The sequence below is a fragment of the Coregonus lavaretus genome (assembly GCF_964263955.1).
Source record: "Coregonus lavaretus genome assembly, chromosome: 4".
NCBI lineage: Eukaryota > Metazoa > Chordata > Actinopteri > Salmoniformes > Salmonidae > Coregonus > Coregonus lavaretus.
In genome coordinates, this window is record NC_139991.1 from 32,428,062 (window position 1) to 32,453,883 (window position 25,822).

The 25,822-nt window shown below is 42.1% G+C and overlaps 1 protein-coding gene across 1 annotated transcript in view; it reads right to left on the reverse strand.

Annotated features, from left to right (window-relative positions):
• ctif (CBP80/20-dependent translation initiation factor) overlaps positions 1–25,822 on the reverse strand; it is a 137,244-nt gene that overhangs the window by 48,857 nt on the left and 62,565 nt on the right. Inside the window, exon 10 of the mRNA XM_084160140.1 lies at positions 9,731–9,811. Within this exon, the coding sequence (XP_084016266.1) occupies positions 9,731–9,811 (81 nt within the window). The remainder of the gene's footprint in view (positions 1–9,730; positions 9,812–25,822) is intronic.

Here is a 25,822-nt window from a genome sequence, read left to right on the forward strand (position 1 = left end):
AAACTGTCCTCAAACAACATTCTAACCCTTCAACAAAAGCCCCATCACATCACACTATCCAATATATTTCTAGCAGATTTTTCCACTGCTTGTGTTCAAATTCAACACCACACCCACTCTACAGAGGTATGGAAAACATGAAGCAGTCCAACACTCGTAAAATACAATAGCGCCACCATTCATCAATTCTCTCTCTTTAAAGATTGGCCAGCCAGGCAGGCATAGACCCAGGCCACGCAGAGCAGAGATATGTGACCAACAAGCCAGCAATTGAGTCAGTCAGGCTGTATTTTGGGTTTCCAGCGCTGCAGTGATTTGTAGCAAGTTAGCCAGCCAGCCAGCCAAACAGGCCCAGCTACAGCAATGTTATATAGCCAGTCAGTCAGTCAGCCAGCCAGAGAACAGCCAGTCAGTCAGTCAGCAGCCGGTTTCCATGATAAGGCTAGCCAGCCAGCCAGAGCCAGCCAGTCAGTCAGTCAGCCTGTTTCCAGTGCTGCAGTGATATATAGCCAGACAGCTAGCCAGACAGCTAGGCAGGCAGTCAGCCAGCCTGCCAGTCAGTGTTTCCAGTACTGCAGTGCCACTGCCTGCCAAAACCCTGTGACCTACATTACATTCTCTAGAAGAGCTGGCTCCTACACGGCTGGCTCACTGGCTCCACAGCTTTTAATTAGAAGACTATAGGTGCTCAGTCCTCTGCTCTGCTCCTTTCCCATGTTATGTTTCACTGGGCTGTTAATACTGTTACAGGGCTAGCGCGCATGTAGCACCATCACCCTGAGCTATGTTAGCCTAGCATAGAGTAGAGGAGGATTGTGTGTGTGATTGTACTGTGTGTGTGGGGTGGTTATTAAACGGATATGTGACAGTAGATACGAGAGAGGGTCACATGGAACAGGAGAGTCATGGTGCCCTGTGTGCAACCGTAGCTTGCTTCCCTCCCCACCATGTTTATATCAAACTATATAGACACGCTGCCCGTCTAGGACACGCAAGCAACAACAAAACACAACACCACAGTCCAACCGTACAGATGTCTCCACAAATAGATGTCCTATAGTCTAACACACACAATGACAGAGTCACTCACACTGTTTTGAAATACGCCAAAGCAATAACAGACAATAACTGAATTTCCACATCTCATTACAACTCAGATACAGAGCAGTAAATGGAGTCAGAGACTAGTTGTGGATGTGGTGGGTCCTAGTCTAGAAGAGGATCCTAAAGCAATGACTGTCTGTCACACTGATCTGCTGTCAGACGTTCCCTGGGTAGACAAATCTGAGCAATCACGCCTTGCCACCTCAGACAGAAGAGCAGAGACACAAACACACAAATTGCAGCAGACATGCACACACAGACCTCACTTTACCCCTAACTTAATAATGCAGGGATTTTCCTGCCATTGAGATCCTTGGGCGGGCTGCCTAAGCGCTTTTTCGGGTCGCCTAAATCCAAACAGTGTAATTTTTTGTATTATACATTTTCGGGGGCGAAAAAAGTATTTCAGTGATGACTTAAACGACTAAAACCAGATATAAAGTATGTAGAAAAGAGAATGGACCAATATAGTTTTAAATAATAATATATTTGAGAAATCACCAAAATAAATGCTAGACAGTGTTAGGTTTCCATCCAATTGGCGACAGATTTTAATGTAAATATTCTAAAATCCGCATAGAAATATGTGAATTTTCCCACCAGATGTATTTCCATCAAATTGACTTGTTGGGGATAAAAGGCTGTTCGTGACGACATAGTGCACATAAAAATTACTTTTGCAGTTAAATTAAATGGGTTTCCATGGCATTTTCAACTCTACTGATGGTTTTGTCAAAATAATAAAGTGTTATAGGCTATAGCGAATGTGCCCACTCTGGTCTTGGCACGGGCGCTCTAGCCAACAGCTCACAGATACAGTGTGGGTATAGCCTACATTATGAGATTATTATTATTTGTCAAACAGCAGCCAAGCATTGATCATCATGTCACCAGAATAAGACCCTCAATATTTATTGGAAAGGAGCATCAAGCTCATCACTGTGCACTTTCACCACCCTGTAAAGTTCATCCTAATTTATTTCATCTGTAGCCTAATAAACTGCATGCTTTCCCGAGTCGTAGTGGGAGGACCACACAACATATAATCGCATGACTCCAAGTTTACTTCGATATAATGGTTATTATATCTATATTTGCACATTAAGGCATTTACACCGCCATTTCTCGCATAATTATTAATGCATAAAAAGGTTGGATGGAAACCCTCGTTAAAATTCCAAAAACAATTAATTTAGCAGTATAGATTGTTATTATGTTTGTGCAAAAGAACACAGCATTAGCCATGGCAAAATGCATGGAATTGCAGGAACTTAGCTTTAAACTGCAACATTTTCTCTCAGCTGCATGGCAAAATGTGTAGAATTGCAAGAAATTTGCTTTAAAACTGCAAAAATATTCTCAGCTTCATCGAGACAATTGTAGAATTGCAGGAAATTGGCTTAAGGTGGTGAGAGTGGCAGGGGATGCGGGGATGGAGTGGCCAAGACAGGGGCCTTTAAAATGTTCTCTAAAATTCAGCGTCGCCAACAGGGCGACCGCATCCCCTGCCACGCCCCCTGCCACTCTCACCACCTAAGCCCCTTTTGATCCAGAAAAACCCCTCTAACGATCATAATAATTGACTGAATTTACGCAACGTTTTGTCTAGACGCAGCGGTCTAAGGCACTGCATTTCAGTGCTTGAGGCGTCACTACAGACCCCCTGGTTCGATTCCAGGCTGTATCACAACCGGCTGTGATTGGGAGTCTCATAGGGCGGCGCACAATTGGCCCAGCGTCGTCCGGGTTTGGCCGGTGTAGGCCGTCATTGTAAAAAAGAATTTGCTCTTAACTGACTTGCCTAGTTAAATAAAGGTTAAATAAAATACAAATTATATTGCTTTACATAGTGAGGGGGAACCTCACATAATTCCCCCTTTTAAATGCAACCACCCCCTCCCTGTTCACAGCCAATAACACTTAACCTCAGTAGCCTCTTGCATGCAGCCCTCCCTGCTCATAAAAACATGCCCCCACCACCCGGAACAATATCAACATTTTCCCCGAAGCCTTAGTGCGAGCCTCAAGCATAAACGTAGCCACGGCCAGACCAATGGAGGAGAGGCTGGGAGTCGGCCTGACAAGCTCAAAATAAAGACATTCTGAGTCGAGGGCCCCAGGTTCCGACCGTGGCATTCTATGACTTTATGACTGTTAACCTCGGCCCTATCCCGACCCCCACCCTCCCATCCCTCCCCGACACGGGAACATCTTGGGGGCAGATGCCTAGAAGCCTCAGCCGAGCTCCTGTGTGAGTAGCACTAGTCTAATAAAGCAGCGGCTGCAAAGTGTTTCATGGTAGAATACATTTTACTTTTTAGTCATTTAGCAGACGCTCTTATCCAGAGCGACTTACAGTTAGTGTGTGCATACATTATTTATTTTTTTCATACTCAGGAGAGGAGAGAAACAGCACAGTCTAACACAGAGTTTTATTTTTCAGCGGAACGATAGCCCAACTTGTAAGGACAAAGACGCACCAGAATGGCTTTCCAAGAGGTGTTGAATGTTTGAGTGGTCTAGTCTCAGTCCTCCTGACTTAAATCTGTAGAATTTCAGGGCATAATACTAAGAAGAGGTAAAGTGTTTCAGATTTAAGTTAAATACTCAGGAGCAGAGGAGAGAAACAGAACATAAATCCTTATATGAATATTAGACTAATAAAGACAGAAAGCAGCGAGTTGAGGTGAGAGCAGTGTTGGATTAAAGGACAATAGTGTGCAATGTCCATGCATAATGAGTATGGGACGGTTGAATAGAAGGATTCACAATGTGAAGAAAAGGAAGGCCGCCTGTGTGTCGAAATGTAAAACATTTTAGAAAATGAAATGTTAGATATTCAGAATGGTAGAGAAGAGAACTGCAGGTGCTGCTGCAGTGTTGGTTTCAACTTTCCCACAAAAGCATCTGTCTGAACTCAAGACATTTATGTTTAATAACGCTTTTAAAATTCATTATAGGAGATCAACCAAGTCAGCTTTTTACAGACATTTTCCTTAACAAAAGTTCCTGAACTTTTCTTACCTTGTAAAAAAACATTGTATGGCTATATCTACGGAGCCCCTTAGATGTCATGGTGGAGAGAAAAAAAACAGCCAGGCTAATCCGTTCCCTTAGTTCTCTTTATTTGTTTCCTCTGGTTTATTATTTGATCCCAACTTCCCTCCCTCAAATGAGTTCCCTCAATATAAAAATAAGTTCCCTCGATATAAACATTTGTTCCCTCAATGTATTTATTAATTTCCTCAATGTATTTATTTGTTCCCTCGGAACTCCCCCGCAGATCGATGAAAGCACCACTGAATGTCGACCACTGTCTCAGCTCTCCATTGCTAGAACTTCTTATGTAGATTACTTCCTCATTTCGTCTAGTTTGCTTTGTCATGCATCCTTGTTAAATATAAGTAGGCCTATACACTTTGTGCAAACTCTGATACATGCCACATGGACAGTCAATTTTCTGCGCCTCTCATCCCAACGACCCAGTGTTTAACCCCACATGCATAGGACTATAGCTAACCTCATCCCCAGGCTATTGAACAAGCCCCTGAACGCGTTTATGATTGGTTTACAACTGTGCAAGTGACTCAGCAGCAGAAAGGAATGCACATTTATTATTTATAATTTCCAGGAGGCTTCAGTGTTAACAGGTGCAATGACGCGTTCTCATCAGTACACTAGGCAGGAATTCCGGGCAGATTCTAGCTAGCTAGCTAGCTAGCTACCTATCCTAGCCTGGCTGTTGGCTAATATCCATCTGAAAGTATTGTCATCGCAACAAAGCAAATATCTATTAGTTATAGTTATGAAACGAGTAGAGCCTAACCACTTTAAACCATCTAGCTATCTGTGCCTGGTTGGCAAGCTACATCGCTATCAAGATGGCTTGCTAGCACAGCTGAGTCAGTCAGTCAGTCACACACAAACAGGGCGCGTTACAACGCCTGGATAGGTATTTTATGTATCAGCTAACCACATAATATGTTACAGCAATATGTCAGTTGACACAGTCGATGATGTGGCACGCAACCAGTGGTTGATGCCTGCAAACACACACACACACAACTAACTTTGTGGCGACACACAATTCAGTCCCATTCGAAATTCTATTTTCCCTAACCCTAAACCTAACCCTAATTCTAAACCCCCTAGAAATAGCATTTGACCTTGTGGGGACAAACAAAATGTCCCCAGTTGGTCAAATTTTTGTTTGATTACTATAGTTAAACATGTCCACACACACACACACATTTTTGGGGAAGGCCTTCGGGGTGCAAAAGGAGACGCAACGAATAGAAAATCTTGCAGATTCCGAGGATAATAAAATTGAGGGAATTAATAAATACAATGAGGGAACAAAAAAAGAAAGGTTTTGTCTGGCATTCTTTTCCCACCATGACCACTATATATAAAAACATTTTACACATTACTTTCTTAAGCCAAGGGAGATTTTCATAATAACAGACCTTGAATATTTTATCCCAAGCGGAATAAAACAGCATAACTTTGATTTGTAGTTGTCTGAAAAGTAATGATCTATCTAGCAGGAGATCAAATAAAGTGAAAAATAATTCTGTGTTGAAAATTAATTGGGCTGAAACGCAGCAGAATTTACAAAGCACTATGAATAAAGGTAAACTTTGAACACATAATATAGTAATAATAGGCCTATAGGCTACAGGTACCCGGATGTTGACTATGCTATGTATATTTGTGGTTGTGTGTGTACATGGTTCTCTGTGCACCGTGAGGCACTAAGCATGCTGAGAGAGAAGAGTGCAGGAGACAGGAGTCAAGGTGAAGGAGAGGAGACAGCGCTCTCTGCTATCTAGGTGGTACTCTCTTAAGCGAAGTGGGGCTGGAAATAATGTAGTTTGAACCTCGGGTGGATAAGGAAGTGAAGTGTTGTAAGAAGACGCCTGTGACACTTGCGCTCTAGCCGGCTGTTTGTGGGGGGTGTGTGTGTCTTGTCTACCCATCAGCCTCTCTGCTTGGCCTCCCTGGTCCCCTCTCTCGGGAGGTAGGGGGTCAGTTCAGTGTCTGCCTCAGTGTCTGTCGGCCTTCCCTACCCCCACGCCATCTCTCACACATCCATGTCCTCTACATGACTCCACACCATCCCCATAGAGACCTGTTAGAGTTAGACCAGGGTACTGGAGGGGGTCCACGAAAATATATATTTATTTAAAGTAGAAAATATATATATTTTGATTTCAATGTTTTTATGAACATCGCTAGCAACAACAGAATAAACACATTTTTAATTACATACCTACAGTACAAAAGAGGAGAATATCTTATTTCTAAGGATGTGAACTTTATTTCTCACTCAAGCAAATTACACTTCTTGGAGATAATTACACTCACTGGAGTATCTGACATACATTACCAGTAAAAGTTTGGACACACCTACTCATTCCAGGGTTTTCCATAATTTTTACTATTTTCTACATTGTAGAATAATAGTGAAGACATCAAAACGATGAAATAACACATATGGAATTATGTAGTAACCAAAAAAGTGTTAAACAAATCAAAATATATTTCATATTTGAGATTCTTCGAAGTAGCCACCCTTTGCCTTGATGGCAGCTTTGCACACTCTTGGCATTCTCTCAATCAGTTTCACCTGGAATGCTTTTCCAAAAGTCTTGAAGGAGTTCCCACATATGCTGAGCACTTGCTGGCTGCTTTTCCTTCATTCTGCCGTCCGACTCATCCCAAACCATCTCAATTGGGTTGAGGTTGGGGGATTGTGGAGGCCAGGTCATCTGATGCAGCACTGGAGGTGTGTTGGGTCATTGTCCTGTTGGAAAACAAATGATAGTCCCACTAAGCCCAAACCAGATGGGATGGCGTATCACTGCAGAATGCTGTGGTAGCCATGCTGGTTAAGTGTCCCTTGAATTCTAAATAAATTACAGACAGTGTCACCAGCAAAGCACCCCCACACCATAACACCTCCTCCTCCATGTTTTACGCTGTGAAGCATTTATTTGTGCTGCAATTTCTGAGGCTGGTAACTCTAATGAACTTATCCTCTGCAGCAGAGGTAACTCTGGGTCTTCCATTCCTGTGGCGGTCCTCATGAGAGCCAGTTTCATCATAGCGCTTGATGGTTTTTGCGACTGCACTTGAAGAAACTTTCAAAGTTCTTGAAATGTTCCATAGTGACTGACCTTCATGTCTTAAAGTAATGATGGACTGTTGTTTCTCTTTGCTTATTTGAGCTGTTCTTGCCATATTATGGACTTGGTATTTTACCAAATAGGACTATATTCTGTATACCTCCCCTCCACCTTGTCACAATACAACTGATTGGCTCAAACGCATTAAGGAAAGAAATTCCACAAATTAACTTTGAAGAAGGCACACCTGTTAATTGAAATGCATTCCAGGTGACTACCTCATGAAGCTGGTTGAGAGAATGCCAAGCGTGCGCAAAGCTGCCATCAAGGCAAAGGGTGGCTATTTCAAGAATCTCAAATCTATTTTGATTTGATTAACACTTTTTTGGTTACTACATGATTCAATATGTGTTATTTCATAGTTTTGATGTCTTCACTACTATTCTACAATGTAAAAAATAGTAAAAATAAAGAAAAACCCTTGAATGAGTAGGTGTGTCCAAACTTTTGACTGGTAGTGTAGGCTTTGAAAAAGCACCTGTGAGTCCCAGTAACTTAGGCCATTTAGCAGACGCTTTTATCCAAAGCGACTTTCAGTCATGCGTGCATATATTTTTTACAAATGGGGGTCCTGGGAATCAAAACCATTATCCTGGCTTTGCAAGCGCCATGCTCTACCAACTGAGCTAAAGGGGACCACAGTCTAGGCAAGCTTCCTTGGCTTGGACATTCATTTTTGCCAACACATGGCTAACCTTTGTTTACTCAGCTAAACAGCTGCTATTAGCCGAACAGCTGCACCCAAGACAAAGATCACCATGCGCAATGCCAAGCGTCACCTGGAGTGGTGTAACAATGCCCCTGTGCACAAAGCGAGGTCCATACAGAAATGGTTTGTCGAGATCGATGTGGAAGAACTTGACTGGCCTGCACAGAGCCCTGACCTCAACCCCATCGAACACCTTTGGGATGAATTGGAATGCCAACTGCGAGCCAGGCCTAATCGGCCAACATCAGTGCCCAACCTCACTAGCGCTCGTGGCTGAACGGAAGCAAGTCCCCGCAGCAATATTCCAACATCTAGTGGAAAGCCTTCCCAGAAGAAGCTGTTATAGCAACAAAGGGGGGCCCAACTCCATATTAATGCCCATGATATTGGAATGAGATGTTCGACAAGCAGGTGTCCACATACTTTTGGTCATGTAGTGTATCTACCAAATCTATTAAATTTTAAATGTTGTTCACTTCTCCTTGCCATTATCCTTCACCTGATAATAAGACAAGACATGTGAGATTTTTTTTCTCTAACATATGATGGAGGTCCCTGGGTTGCCGGTTTGCCTGGGCGGGGGTCCCTGGGCAAGAAAAGGTGGAAGACCTCTGAGTTAGACTATAGTACCACCTGAATGAGATCAACACCATCTCAACCTAATAAGAGCAGACTCCAGATATCTCCCTCAAGGTTCTCTCTTCCTACTTAAATTCATACTATACACTTACTATACAACAAATCCTCAATCTAACAGGAACATACTCCACACATCTCCCTCATGGTTTTCTCCTACTTAGCTAATACAATACTAATACGAGCAGACTCCTCACATCTCCCTACCTACAATACAATACACTTATTATACACACATTGCTTTACAGTAGATTACAACAGCGATGGACAGAGAGTTGTGGTTAAAGCATTAACAGTATGTCGCCACTGCTCAATTAGATTTAATAGCCTATGCAGAGTGGCGCGTGTAGCTTGTTGTTGTCTGCCAATCCCAAATCATCAACTACAGTCATAGAGCCTCTGTGTGCGGCAAAGCAAGTTAGGAGATTATTAAATCAATGGAAGATGGAATTAAAATGATGGAATTCAAAGTTAAATGAGAAGGATATGCAACTATGACCAATAGTCAACAGGTAGGCTGCTAATTAATAATCTGAATGGAGGTGTTGTTATTTGTAACTGTACATTCTGAAAATGTACCATACCAGGACTCTACAGTGCAACCATTTTACTCGCATATGCGCCTAAAGAGACCTGGAATTAAGATTTAGGAGCACCAGAGCACCTAGAAAAAAATCACCCAGATGATAATTGTTGTAATGATTACTGCACTGTACGGCAACCCGAGTGCCATGGAGAACATACTGAGTACCATTACTATAAAGAAAATGGCTTGTTACTTCAAATATTTCTCATTGTGCTCCTACATATTTCAATTTAGGCGCACACGTGCTCCTTGTAAAAATGGTAAGCGTACAGCCCTGCATACAGTGTTCCTGGACTGGTTCATAGTCTAATAGGCGGTTTCTTTTTTCTCCCATGAGTCTGCTGCGTATCATGCCGTGTTTGTTTGTGTGTGTGTGTATATTTCCATCCGGGTAAAGGTTAAACATTTTATAAAGACCCCCTTCCCTTTCCTCTCCTCTCCTCTCCCTTCCTCCCCTCCTCTTCCCCCCGTTCCTCCCTCCACTCCTCTGGTGTGGCACTACTTTACCTGACACTGACTTGTCGTTTCCCCCTGGGCGGCAGCAGCACGGTTAGGCCTAGATGGTCCTGGATGATGTGGTGCACGCCACTAAAAGCAGCATGACAGTGTGTTGGAATGGAGGATGACAGAGGAAGGGTAAACAAGGGCTAACAAAGCAAAAGGAGGAAAGGAGAGGAACAACAAAACACCAACATGGCAAAACAACTACAGGCTTTACTACAGGTTCAACTGCATGCATCTACAAGAATTCTAGAATTCTACATGGCAACTAAAAAGTGGTATAAGAGATGATAGACAGACATACGGAACTGCGGCTGGTTGCCGATAGCTGCTGTTGCCGTGGTGACCGATAATTGAGAACTGAGGTTGGCTGCTAGACCGCACTCAACAAGCTGTATAGGGCCATAAGCAAACAAGAAAATGCACATTCAGAGGAGGCGTTTCTCATAGCCGGTGATTTCAATGCAGGGAAAATGAAATCTGTTTTTTTACCAGCATGTCACCTGTGTAACTAGAGGCGACAAAACTCTAGATCACCTTTACTCCACACACAGAAATGTCAAGTTCTAAAATTCTCAGGTAGAACGCCCTGCTTTTATTTTGTCACACTCACAATCGTAAGCTATTTTCTGTAATTAGCTCGCCATTAACTTGTAAATAATGATCTTGTTGTGAGTGTATTTTCCTGTAATAATGAATACAAATTAGCTAAAGTTAAGACGTTGTCAGCTATATGATATGGTCATTATTTGAACTGGCTAGCCAGCTAACAAGCTAGAAATGAACCAAAACATTGTTTAGAAAGTTGCATGGTTTGATAGATTGACATATACTAAATTCATTTTTAAAAGGATGGGTTTATTGGTGTTAAAATACACCAGATATGCTATTTTGGACCACCAGGCTGCTGATGTCATTCAGCCTGTCGTTTGTGTTTATACTGTTTCATAACGACAATGACAAGTTTGATGTTGGACGACAATAGAATGTTCATGATGTCACTGCGACAACTGTCTACAGACATGTCGATAGACGTAGTATAAACCAGCCTTTAGTCTTGAAAACTTTGGTTGTTTAGTACACTACTGTACTCATCACTCTGTTTAGCACATGGCCTGTGAATCATTAAAGAGATGGGTGGGGCTAAGGCTTAAGAGATGTGAATGATGCTGAATGGGTATAGACAAAGACGAGCTCTCCAGTAGGTGTACCAAAACATTCAAGGGCCATTTTCTCAAAAGTGGGGTTACAAGTTTATAATCTTTTAAAGCAGACTGTCCCATTGTTCCTCAACTGTAGTATTCATCTCAAATGAAACCAAACTTTATTTAAAAGTGCATTTAAAGTTTGATTTGATTTACTCCTATTGTTTAACTTTGGTTGAGATGTACACTGAGTGTACAAAACATTAGGAACACCTTCCTAATATTGAGTTATACCCCCCTTTTGCCATCAGAACAGACTCAATTCGTTGAGGCATAGACTCTACAAGGTGTCAAAAGCGTTCCACAGGGATGCTGGCCCATGTTGACTCCAATGCTTCCCACAGTTGTGTCAAGGCTGGATGGTCTTTGGGTGGTGGACCATTCTTGATACACATGGGAAACTGTTGAGTGTGAAAAACCCAGCAGTGTTGCAGTTCTTGACACACTCAATCCGGTGTGCCTGGCACCTACTACCATACCCCGTTCAAAGGCACTTAAATATTTTGTCTTGCCCATTCACCCTCTGAATGGCACATACAGTGGGGAAAAAAAGTATTTAGTCAGCCACCAAATTGTGCAAGTTCTCCCACTTAAAAAGATGAGAGAGGCCTGTAATTTTTATCATAGGTACACGTCAACTATGACAGACAAATTTAGAAAACAAAATCCAGAAAATCACATTGTAGGATTTTTAATGAATTTATTTGCAAATTATGGTGGAAAATAAGTATTTGGTCACCTACAAACAAGCAAGATTTCTGGCTCTCACAGACCTGTAACTTCTTCTTTAAGAGGCTCCTGTGTCCTCCACTCATTACCTGTATTAATAGCACCTGTTTGAACTTGTTATCAGTATAAAAGACACCTGTCCACAACCTCAAACAGTCACACTCCAAACTCCACTATGGCCAAGACCAAAGAGCTGTCAAAGGACACCAGAAACAAAATTGTAGACCTGCACCAGGCTGGGAAGACTGAATCTGCAATAGGTAAGCAGCTTGGTTTGAAGAAATCAACTGTGGGAGCAATTATTAGGAAATGGAAGACATACAAGACCACTGATAATCTCCCTCGATCTGGGGCTCCACGCAAGATCTCACCCTGTGGGGTCAAAATGATCACAAGAACGGTGAGCAAAAATCCCAGAACCACACGGGGGGACCTAGTGAATGACCTGCAGAGAGCTGGGACCAAAGTAACAAAGCCTACCATCAGTAACACACTACGCCGCCAGGGACTCAAATCCTGCAGTGCCAGACGTGTCCCCCTGCTTAAGCCAGTACATGTCCAGGCCCGTCTGAAGTTTGCTAGAGTGCATTTGGATGATCCAGAAGAGGATTGGGAGAATGTCATATGGTCAGATGAAACCAAAATATAACTTTTTGGTAAAAACTCAACTCGTCGTGTTTGGAGGACAAAGAATGCTGAGTTGCATCCAAAGAACACCATACCTACTGTGAAGCATGGGGGTGGAAACATCATGCTTTGGGGCTGTTTTTCTGCAAAGGGACCAGGACGACTGATCCGTGTAAAGGAAAGAATGAATGGGGCCATGTATCGTGAGATTTTGAGTGAAAACCTCCTTCCATCAGCAAGGGCATTGAAGATGAAATGTGGCTGGGTCTTTCAGCATGACAATGATCCCAAACACACCGCCCGGGCAACGAAGGAGTGGCTTCGTAAGAAGCATTTCAAGGTCCCGGAGTGGCCTAGCCAGTCTCCAGATCTCAACCCCATAGAAAATCTTTGGAGGGAGTTGAAAGTCTGTGTTGCCCAGCGACAGCCCCAAAACATCACTGCTCTAGAGGAGATCTGCATGGAGGAATGGGCCAAAATACCAGCAACAGTGTGTGAAAACCTTGTGAAGACTTACAGAAAACGTTTGACCTGTGTCATTGCCAACAAAGGGTATATAACAAAGTATTGAGAAACTTTTGTTATTGACCAAATACTTATTTTCCACCATAATTTGCAAATAAATTCATAAAAAATCTTACAATGTGATTTTCTGGATTTTTTTTCCTCATTTTGTCTGTCATAGTTGACGTGTACCTATGATGAAAATTATAGGCCTCTCTCATCTTTTTAAGTGGGAGAACTTGCACAATTGGTGGCTGACTAAATACTTTTTTCCCCCACTGTATACACAATCCATGTCACAATTGTCTCAAGGCTTAAAAATCCTTCTTTAACCTGTCTCCTCCCCTTCATCTATACTGATTGAAGTGGATTTAACAAGTAACATCAATAAGGGATTATAGCTTTCACCTGGTATGTCATGGAAATGATGTTTTGTTCCTAACGTTTTGTACACTCAGTGTAGATGTGTGTATGTACTGATATGCTAGCTATGTGTGACGATGTGTTTGTAGTTCCCCTAAAAAGAAAGTAACAAAAAATAAGTTTATGTAGTTCTGTCCTTTAGTTGTCCTTGTCTATTAATATTTTGTTGTGAATGTTCTGTATTATGTATGTCATGTTTCATGTCACAGTTGTGAAGAGGGCACGACAGCGCCTCTTCCCCCACAAGAGGCTGAAAAGATTTGGCATGGGCCCTCAGATCATAACAAAGTTCCACAGTTGCACCATTGAGAGCATCTTGACTGGCTGCGTCACCGCTTGGTACGGCAACTGCAAGGCACCCGACCGCAAGGCGCTACAAAGGGTTGTGAGTACGGCCCACTGGGGCCGAGCTCCCTACCATCCAGAACAACTATACCAGGTGGTGTCAGAGGAAGGCACAAAAAAATTGTCAGACTCCAGCCACCCATGCCATAGACTGTTTTCTTTGCTAATGCATGGCAAGCAGTACCAGTGCACTAAGTCTGGAACCAACAGGATCCTGAACAGCTTCTACCCCCAAGCCATGAGACTGCTAAACAAGACTGCTAAATAGCTAATCAAATGGCTACCCGCTGCTGCAACTGTCTATTATTTATCCTGTTGCCTAGTGACTTTAACCCTACTTATATGTACAGTACCAGTCAAAAGTTTGGACATACCTACTCACTCAAGGGTTTTTGCGAGTGTGCAAAGCTGTCATCAAGGCAAAGGTTGGCTACTTCGAATAATCTAAAATAAAAAATATATTTGATTTGTTTAACACTTTTTTGGTTACTACATGATTCCATATGTGTTAGTTCATAGTTTTGATGTCTTCACTATTATTCTACAATGTAAAAAATAGTGAAAATAAAGAAAAACCCCTGAATGAGTAGCTGTGTCCAAACTTCTGACAGGTACTGTATATAAAATAAAATAAAGTAGGCCACTATCACTAAGAATAATGCATTTAAGGCCTTGACAATGCATTGATATTCAAATTATAACATTCTAAAATATGTGAGAATAATGTAGACTGAATACATAAATTGGATGCATGGCAATTTTTCTATAGCCTATGTGCCTGACGCAGGCACACATAAAGCCATGAATAGCTATAGCGTTAATCTCACCATTAGAATCTCACTATTGCCGTTTTTAGAAAGAGAAAGTGATCAAAAACCAGGTTCCTTTTGTAATGGAAGGATTTTTATGGAAAGCCAAGTTGAAGCCAGCATTAGACGTTGTCGTCCTCATAATAACCGCGTGTCCTTTAATTGAAGCGGCAGGAAACAAACGGAAGTGGCCACATCTCAACAAAAAAAAAGGATACAAAATAAAATCACTGAGAATTATAAGGGAGCAGGAGAACTTCTAAATTGGCTACAATACTTACAAGGACTTTTCAAGGACCAAATGTAGGCAATGTCAGATTTTCAAGGTAGGCCTATACCAGTACTTGAATTCCTGCACTCCAAATTCAAGTAGGCTACTTCAAGCCACTTGTATCGTTTAAAATTGCAGGTGTAACATGGACAACTAAAATGTATGTCAAGTTATTTAATTACCAAATCATATTGTGAAGCCCACGGGGCTATGAAATTTGTTGTCATTATATCCAGAATAATTAATAGGAATAGCATTGGGTGTTGCGCAATAGTCTATCCTACGCAATTGCGCACAGTAGACTCGGACAATCCGAGGTACAAAAACATATGAAAACATGAACTCATTACCTTGATGCTTTCTCTGTTAAATCTAACGAGACATTGCTGTAAAATCAAGCAGACAACAACAGATGATCAACATAAATTTGCTAGGGATATTGGATCCAACATGGATCCAGGTACAACTGTCTTCACCGGCGAATGAGACACCAAAATATTCTGGACATTCCTCGCAAACACCTTTTTTTCCACCACTTGGGCTGTTATTGCGCTATCACATCAGCTGTTCGTCACTTGACTGTTATTCCGAAAATTCCTTCCTGGATCAGATGTGTGAAAATATCACAGCGTAATTAAACAGTGACACCAAATGCGCATCCAACAAGTATTATGCATAATTATTGAAGAACCAAGTTAATGAGTATCGATTTAGGTTTTAAGTATCAAGGTAAGATTACTGTTTTGGGTTTAAAGCATTCAATTTTGCAATCACATACATTTTTGGGGATCTGTGTGCCCATGAAAATGGTTTTCACCCTGTAACATAAGGAGACACAAAATGTTTTGTAGTTACACTGCATTTCTGAGATCTTTATATGTCTAATTTAACTGATTAATGCTTAATATATTATATAATTTACACAGCCATAAATCCAAGGACAGAAAAGTCATGTTATATGTCACACGATTTCTGACAAATCCGTCAAGACAACAACTACGAGAAAGGGTTTTAAACATAGGTTTTAAATCAACTCGTAAATCAATTTTATTGAATATAGCTATGTTCCCCCCTTATATCTTAAATGTAATGACGTGAAAAAACATTTGCAGATTATTATCAATGACTTATCAACAGCTGTAACAAGTTGTCCAGTGTAGGAAATCCTCACTGGTACCCTAGTTCATAGAAAGACCATAGGCTCCAGACAGAATACAGCAAGCATGTTTATTTAGATGTGTGTGCGCGTGCATGTGCGTGCGTTCATCTGCCCTCATCTGTGTCTATATAGAAAACATTTAAGGTCATTCAGGTTCGTTGGTAGTTGAGGAAAGGCAGAAGATTCAAACCAGGTGGTGAGACAGACAGACAGACAGACAGACAGGCATGTGGTAGCCAGCTCTACTCATCTACAACTTGCGCGCACACGTGCATGCAACACACGAACACACACACACACACACACACTGACATGCCCAACCATCCATCCATCCACCAATCACAGAACAGATTCTATGTTCAACACATTTAGAAGTAGAGGATGTCAAACGTGGGATTCCTTCATCTTCCTCTTAAGCCCATGAAACTACGTAGTAACACAGTAGTGTTTCCCCACTCTACCCAGTAAGCAAGTGGCTGATAGTGGCTTTGGTGTGTGGATATGAGCTTCCAGCTAGCAGATTGACTGCTGTGGTGGCTCTTGATTAAAAAATATGTAAATCACACACACTCTCCAACCCCATTCTTCAACCCTACACCACTCTTTCCTGATAGCACCAAATACTTGGTTCGTGTCTTGGGCATAGGCAGGGCGGGGGTTATAGGAAGTTTGCTTGCTTGGCTTGGAGAATTGCTAATTTGAGATAAAATGGCTACACTCCAAAGCCAGCCTTGCTGTTTTTCTCAATTTACTATATGACTCTTAGATTGTCAAGAGAATATCACCTTCCAGCTAACCCATATAGAAAGTCCTTCCCTGTAGTCAGTGAGAGGTTAGGCAGAAATTAAGCACTGAAAATAAGCCTTCAGGAGTATCGACTCTCTGAACCATTCTGAAACGTTGCAGTGGGAAAGAAGAAACATGTTCCCTGAATCGAGGCAGTAAGAAGCACACTTCTGTAAATCAGGTCTAATTTCTACCCAGTTGCCATGTTGGCTAAATTCAAAACGTGTGCGTGTTTCTCCCTCCTTTCAGACAGCAGCCTTAGCAGCCTCCCCCACCCTTCGTCTGCAATCCACGGCAGCTTCCATCCACTGACAACAAGCAAGCAAATAAAGCTTTTCAGCAGAGCCATTGTTAAGAACAGGGTGTGTGTGTGAGTTTGCATTATTCCATGTTAATGTCCTGTTACATGTGATTAATATTTAAATATACAGTAGTTTGTTCATGTACGCATGAGTTGTTTCGTTAATACAACAAATCAGGAACAAAGATCCCAGACATTTTCCATATGCACAAAAAGCTTATTTCTCTAAAATGTTGTGCACAACTTGTTTACATCCCTGTTAGTGAGCATTTATCCTTTGCTAAGATAATCCATCCACCTGACAGTTGTGGCATATCAAGAAGCTGATTAAACAGCATGATCATTACAAAAGGTGCACCTTGTGATGGGGACAATAAAAAGCCACACCAAAATATGCCGTTTTGTCACACAACACAATGCCACAGATGTCTCAGGTTTTGAGGGAGCGTGCAATTGGCATGCTGAATGCAGGAATTTCCAACAGAGCTGTTACCAGAGAATTGAATGTTCATTTCTCTACCATAAGCCGCCTCCAACGGCGTTTTAGAGAATTTGGAAGTACGTCCAACCGGCCTCACAACCGCAGACTACGTGTAACCACGCCAGCCCAGGAACTCCACATCTGGCTTCTTCACCTGCGGGATTGTCTGAGACCAGACCTCCGGACAGCTGATGAAATCTGTCTGTAATAAAGCCCTTTTGTGGGGAAAAACTCATTCTGATCAGCAGGTCCTGGCTCCCCAGTGGGTGGGCCTGGCTCCCAAATGGGTGGGCCTATGCCCTGCCAGGCCCACCCATGGCTGCGCTCCTGCCCAGTCATGTGAAATCCATAGATTAGGACTTAATGAATTTATTTTAATTGACAGATTTTCTTTATATGAACTGTAACTCAGTAAAATCATTGAAAATTGTTGCATGTTGCATTTAAACTTTTGTTCAGTATAGATGCATATATAGATGCATGTCTGTGTGTTTACTGTGTGCTAGTAGACAATGATGGTTTTATGCCGTCTATAAATCCCACTTCTTCATGGTGTGAATTAGCAATGAGATCTCCCGCTATAAGCATTTGAGTAAATTGATTGTGTGCCTGTTCCTCATCTGGAGGGTAGGGTTAACTGATGGATATCTAACTAGCTAGTGCTGTCTACATGGAGACTACTTTCCCCCTACCTGCTTGCCTGCCTGTCTGTCTGTACACTGAATGTTTCAGAGCCAAACAACTTGACATTTCTGAGAGGTGACAGTAGCTGTAGCAGAGACGTTAACAATAGAGTAGACAGGCAGAGTATGTGTGCGTGTGTGAGAGAGAGGAGTGCCATTCTACTTCAAAAGCACTAAAACAAATCCTATAAATTAAAATAAAAACACTCCTTTCTCTTTTTTCTGAAAAATTAATAATCTGCATTCCCACCGCCCTTGACTTGAGACATAAAGTAATCCTGAAAGGGAGATGAATATTCCTTATCACATTGGGGTGTATAAAATCATGAATAGTGCACACTACATACACATGTTAATGTATAGCGATGAGGATTAGTGTGTTTGATACAAGGGAGTACTGCAGGCATTGTTAGCAGAAAACAGGATCCCCATTATATTGAATGGAAAAATGGCGATCTTTGTGGTCAATCTTCATGTAAATAAATAAAAAGTTTGGTGGTACCAATAATTGCTTCTAATACACCAGACGTACAGTGGGGAGAACAAGTATTTGATACACTGCTGATTTTGCAGGTTTTCCTACTTACAAAGCATGTAGAGGTCTATCATTTTTATCATAGGTACACTTCAACTGTGAGAGACGGAATCTAAAACAAAAATCCAGAAAATCACATTGTATGATTTTTAAGTAATTCATTTGCATTTTATTGCATGACATAAGTATTTGATACATCAGAAAAGCAGAACTTAATATTTGGTACAGAAACCTTTGTTTGCAATTACAGAGATCATACGTTTCCTGTAGGTCTTGACCAGGTTTGCACACACTGCAGCAGGGATTTTGGCCCACTCCTCCATACAGACCTTCTCCAGATCCTTCAGGTTTCGGGGCTGTCGCTGGGCAATACGGACTTTCAGCTCCCTCCAAAGATTTTCTATTGGGTTCAGGTCTGGAGACTGGCTAGGCCACTCCAGGACCTTGAGATGCTTCTTACGGAGCCACTCCATAGTTGCCCTGGCTGTGTGTTTCGGGTCGTTGTCATGCTGGAAGACCCAGCCACGACCCATCTTCAATGCTCTTACTGAGGGAAGGAGGTTGTTGGCCAAGATCTCGCGATACGTGGCCCCATCCATCCTCCCCTCAATACGGTGCAGTCGTCCTGTCCCCTTTGCAGAAAAGCATCCCCAAAGAATGATGTTTCCACCTCCATGCTTCACGGTTGGGATGGTGTTCTTGGGGTTGTACTCATCCTTCTTCTTCCTCCAAACACGGCGAGTGGAGTTTAGACCAAAAAGCTCTATTTTTGTCTCATCAGACCACATGACCTTCTCCCATTCCTCCTCTGGATCATCCAGATGGTCATTGGCAAACTTCAGATGGGCCTGGACATGCGCTGGCTTGAGCAGGGGGACCTTGCGTGCGCTGAGGATTTTAATCCATGACGGCGTAGTGTGTTACTAATGGTTTTCTTTGAAACTGTGGTCCCAGCTCTCTTCAGGTCATTGACCAGGTCCTGCTGTGTAGTTCTGGGCTGATCCCTCACTTTCCTCATGATCACTGATGCCCCACGAGGTGAGATCTTGCATGGAGCCCCAGACCGAGGGTGATTGACCGTCATCTTGAACTTCTTCCATTTTCTAATAATTGCGCCAACAGTTGTTGCCTTCTCACCAAGCTGCTTGCCTATTGTCCTGTAGCCCATCCCAGCCTTGTGCAGGTCTACAATTTTATCCCTGATGTCCTTACACAGCTCTCTGGTCTTGGCCATTGTGGAGAGGTTGGAGTCTGTTTGATTGAGTGTGTGGACAGGTGTCTTTTATACAGGTAACGAGTTCAAACAGGTGCAGTTAATACAGGTAATGAGTGGAGAACAGGAGGGCTTCTTAAAGAAAAACTAACAGGTCTGTGAGAGCCGGAATTCTTACTGGTTGGTAGGTGATCAAATACTTATGTCATGCAATAACATGCAAATTAATTACTTAAAAATCATACAATGTGATTTTCTGGATTTTTGTTTTAGATTCCGTCTCTCACAGTTGAAGTGTACCTATGATAAAAATGATAGACCTCTACATGCTTTGTAAGTAGGAAAACCTGCAAAATCAGCAGTGTATCAAATACTTGTTCTCCCCACTGTACGTCTGGTGTATTAGAAGCAATTATTGGTACCACCAAACTTTTTATTTATTTACATGAAGATTGACCACAAAGATCGCCATTTTTCCATTCAATATAATGGGGATCCTGTTTTCTGCTAACAATGCCTGCAGTACTCCCTTGTATCAAACACACTAATCCTCATCGCTATACATTAACATGTGTATGTAGTGTGCACTATTCATGATTTTATACACCCCAATGTGATAAGGAATATTCATCTCCCTTTCAGGATTACTTTATGTCTCAAGTCAAGGGCGGTGGGAATGCAGATTATTAATTTTTCAGAAAAAAGAGAAAGGAGTGTTTTTATTTTAATTTATAGGATTTGTTTTAGTGCTTTTGAAGTAGAATGGCACTCCTCTCTCTCACACACGCACACATACTCTGCCTGTCTACTCTATTGTTAACGTCTCTGCTACAGCTACTGTCACCTCTCAGAAATGTCAAGTTGTTTGGCTCTGAAACATTCAGTGTACAGACAGACAGGCAGGCAAGCAGGTAGGGGGAAAGTAGTCTCCATGTAGACAGCACTAGCTAGTTAGATATCCATCAGTTAACCCTACCCTCCAGATGAGGAACAGGCACACAATCAATTTACTCAAATGCTTATAGCGGGAGATCTCATTGCTAATTCACACCATGAAGAAGTGGGATTTATAGACGGCATAAAACCATCATTGTCTACTAGCACACAGTAAACACACAGACATGCATCTATATATGCATCTATACTGAACAAAAGTTTAAATGCAACATGCAACAATTTTCAATGATTTTACTGAGTTACAGTTCATATAAAGAAAATCTGTCAATTAAAATAAATTCATTAAGTCCTAATCTATGGATTTCACATGACTGGGCAGGAGCGCAGCCATGGGTGGGCCTGGCAGGGCATACTTGTTCTCCCCACTGTATGTCCTTGAACCGATTATTTTAAAATCGCACACATAAGAAGTTAAGGATAATTTAGTTGCTAATGTCTGTGGCAGCCTGCAGTACCCCGGTCGACCTTCAACTTGAGTTACTCAATGAGAGGGGGCAGCACCGAGAAAGCCTGCAGCGTCACTTCCTGGAGTGGCCAAAACTGCACGTTATGTCTCCATGAGACGGCATCTGAACAGACTTAATTTGGCTTTAATGCGATTTCAGTCTTCTCATAGGAATGAATGGTGTCACATGATCAATGGCTTTGTCCATTCATATATACAGTCATTGGTTTGATAGGTAAATACATTTATCCTCTCTCTATATATACACTAGCGTTCAAAAGTTTGGGGTCCCTTAGAAATGTCCTTGTTTTCGAAAGAAAAGCAATTTTTTTGTCCATAGAAATACAGTGCAGACATTGTTAATGTTGTAAATGGCTATTGTAGCTGGAAACTGTAGATTTTTTATGGAATATCTACATAGGCGTACAGAGGCCCATTATCAGCAACCATCAGTCCTGTGTTCCAATGGCACGTTGTGTTTGCTAATCCAAGTTTATCATTTTAAAAGGCTAATTGATCATTAGAAAACCCTTTTGCAATTATGTTAGCACAGCTGAAAACTGTCGTGCTGATTAAAGAAGCAATAAAACTGGCCTTCTTGAGACTAGTTGAGTATCTGGAGCATCAGCAATTGTGGGTTCGATTACATGCTCAAAATGGCCAGAAACAAATAACTTTCTTCTGAAACTTGTCAGTCTATTCTTGTTCTGAGAAATGAAGGCTATTCCATGCGAGAAATTGCCAAGAAACTGAAGATCTCGTACAACGCTGTGTACTACTCCCTTCACAGAACAGCGCAAACTGGCTCTAACCAGAATAGAAAGAGGAGTGGGAGGCCCCGGTGCACAACTGAGGAAGAGGACAAATACATTAGTGTGTCTAGTTTGAGAAACAGATGCCTCACAGGTCCTCAACTGGCAGCTTCATTAAATAGTACCCGTAAAACACCAGTCTCAACGTCAACAGTGAAGAGGCGACTCCGGGATGCTGACCTTCTAGGCAGAGTTGCAAAGAAAAAGCCATATCTCAGACTGGCCAATAAAAATAAATGATTAAGATGGGCAAAAGAACACAGACACTGGACAGCGGAAGATTGGAAAAAAGTGTTATGGACAGACAAATCGAAGTTTGAGGTGTTCGGATCACAAAGAAGAACATTTGTGAGACGCAGACCAAATGAAAAGATGCTGGAGGAGTGCTTGATGCCATCTGTCAAGCATGGTGGAGGCAATGTGATGGTCTGGGGGTGCTTTGGTGGTGGTAAAGTGGGAGATTTGTACAGGGTAAAAGGGATCTTGAAGAAGGAAGGCTATCACTCCATTTTGCAACACCATGCCATGCCCTGTGGACGACGCTTGATTGGAGCCAATTTCCTCCTACAACAGGACAATGACCCAAAGCACAGCTCCAAACTATGCAAGAACTATTTAGGGAAGAAGTAGTCAGCTGGCATTCTGTCTATAATGGAGTGGCCAGCAGAGTCACCGGATCTCAACCCTACTGAGCTGTTGTGGGAGCAGCTTGACCGCATGGTACGTAAGAAGTGCCCATCAAGCCAATCCAACTAGTGGGAGGTGCTTCAGGGTGAAATCTCATCAGATTACCTCAACAAATTGACAACTAGAATGCCAAAGGTCTGCAAGGCTGTAATTGCTGCAAATGGAGGATTATTTGACGAAAGCAAAGTTTGAAGGACACAAATATTATTTCTATTAAAAATCATTATTTCTAACCTTGTCAATGACTACATTTCCTATGCATTTTGCTATATTTCCTATTCAAACTAATTTCATGTATGTTTTCATGGAAAACAAGGACATTTCTAAGTGACCCCAAACTTTTGAACGGTAGTGTATATAAAAACAATCAGTGTAGTGTAGGGTCAGGCAGCAGAGGAGCAGAGGCTGAGGAAGTGAGTCCCAAATGCTACCCTATTCCGTACATAGTGCACTATTTTTACCAGAGCCCTATGGTAGTGCACCAAATAGGGAGCCATCTGGGACGCATACAGAGAGATGCTGCTGGGGAGATAGACTACTGAGATAAACACTGATCTATTGGTTTAATGGCCAATTATGGCCATTTCTCTGGCTGGTATATTCCCAGACTAGTAATGATTTATGTTTCCCTTATTGGTTGTGATCACCTTTACAGTATTTCTACATGAGATATTGTGTGTGTGTGTGTGTGTGTGTGTATGCGGTGTGTGTGTGTAACCCTAGCTGGAGTATTGCCTCGTGATTCTGCAGCAAGGTGTTCCTGCCAGGGGAAAGATTTGTCCTTAAGCCAGAAAACTCTGACAAACAAGACCGCAGTGTCCTCCCTGCCAGCAGCGCGGGCGCGCGCGCACACACACACGAGTGTGCGCACACACACAGCAGTGCAGAGAAAACAGAGCAGAGCGCGTTCCCACTGGGCACAAACTGATTGAATCAACATTATTTCAACGTAATTTGTCAAAGTATTGTGACGTGGAATCTATGTGGGAAATACATTTGTATTTGAAAAAAGTAATCAACTTTTGTTTTGAGGTTGAAATTTCAACCACAAGATTATGTTATCATGGTAACAAAATTTCAACATAGACAAACTTGTATAAAATATGTTGAATTTGTACATTTAAAAACAACGTCAGATCTTCAACGTTATATCTATCAGAAAAAATAACAATAGGCTGGGCAGTACATCCTACTGGATAATTGTTCTATCTAGAGCTACCCTTTGGCTTAGTCACTGACTATTACACCAATGTGCTATTGTGAGAATGATTGTTGAGAGATATATATATAAAAATATAAATGCAAAAGGCAACAATTTCAAAGATTTTACATTTCATATAAGGAAAACAGTCAATTGAAATAAATTCATTAGGCCCTAATCTATGGATTTCAAATGACTGGGTGGGCTTGGGAGGGCATAGGCCCACCCACTTGGGAGCCAGGCCCAGCCAATCAGAATGAGCTTTTCCCCACAGACAGAAATACTCCTCAGTTTCATCAGCTGTCTGGGTGGCTGGTCTCAGACGATCCCGCAGGTGAAAAAGCTGTATGTGGAGGTCCTGGGCTGGCGTGGTTACACGTGGTCTGCGATTGTGAGGCCGGTTGGAAGTACTGCCAAATTCTCTAAAACGTTGGAGGCGGTTTATGGTAGAGAAATGAACATTCAATTGTCTGGCAACAGCTCTGGTGGACATTCCTGCAGTCAGCATGCCAATTGCACGCTCCTTCAAAACTTGAGACAGCTGTGGAAATGTGTTGTATGACAAAACTGCACATTTTAGAGAGGCCTTTTATTGTCCCCAGCACAAGGTGAACCTGTGTAATGATAATGCTTTTTAAGCAGCTTCTTGATATGCCACACCTGTCAGGTGGATGGGTTATCTCGGCAAAGGAGAAATGCTCCTTTACAGGGATATAAACAAATTTGTTCAGTATAAATAAATAAAAAACACTGTTGCTATTGAAATCATTCCAAAGGGTAGGTTTTACAGAGCAAATGAAATGTGACCATACTTTATCACTCATATATTGTATCATCAATTATGCTATTTAGGCCTATATACACAAAAGTATGTGGAAACTCATTCAAATGAGTGGATTTGGCTATTTCAGCCACACCCGTTTCTGACAGGTGTATAAAATCGAGCACAGAGCCATCCAATCTCAATAGACAAACATCGGCAGTAGAATGGCCTTACTGAAGAGCTCAGTGACTTTCAACGTGGCACCGTCATAGGATGCCACCTTTCCAACAAGTCAGTTCGTCAATTTTCTTTTTGCTAGAGCTGCCCCGGTTAGGTTTTACAGAGCAAATGAAATGTGACCATACTTTATCACTCATATATTGTATCATCAATTATACTATTTAGGCCTATATACACAAAAGTATGTGGAAACTCATTCAAATGAGTGGATTTGGCTATTTCAGCCACACCCGTTGCTGACAGGTGTATAAAATCGAGCACAGAGCCATCCAATCTCAATAGACAAACATCGGCAGTAGAATGGCCTTACTGAAGAGCTCAGTGACTTTCAACGTGGCACCGTCATAGGATGCCACCTTTCCAATAAGTCAGTTCGTCAATTTTATTTTTGCTAGAGCTGCCCCGGTTAACTGTAAGTACTCTTATTGTGAAGTGGAAACGTCTAGGAGCAACAATGGCTCAGCCACGAAGTGGTAGGCCACAGAAGCTCACAGAATGGGACCGCCGAGTGCTGAAGCGCCTAGCACGTAAAATTCGTCTGTCCTCGGTTGCAACATTCACTACAGAGTTCCAAACTGCCTCTGGAAGCAACTTCAGCACAATAACTGTTCGTTGGGAGCTTCATGAAATGGGTTTCCATGGCCGAGCAGCCGCACACAAGCCTAAGATCACCATGCGCAATGCCAAGCGTCCGCTGGAGTGATGTAAAGCTTGCCACCATTGGACTCTGGAGCAGTGGAAACACGTTCTCTGGCGTGATTAATCACGCTTCACCATCTGGCAGTCCGACGGACGAATCTGGGTTTGGCGGATGCCAGGAGAACGCTACATGCCCGAATGCATAGTGCCAACTGTAAAGTTTGGTGGAGGAGGAATAATGGTCTGGGGCTGTTTTTCATGGTTCGGGCAAGGCCCCTTAGTT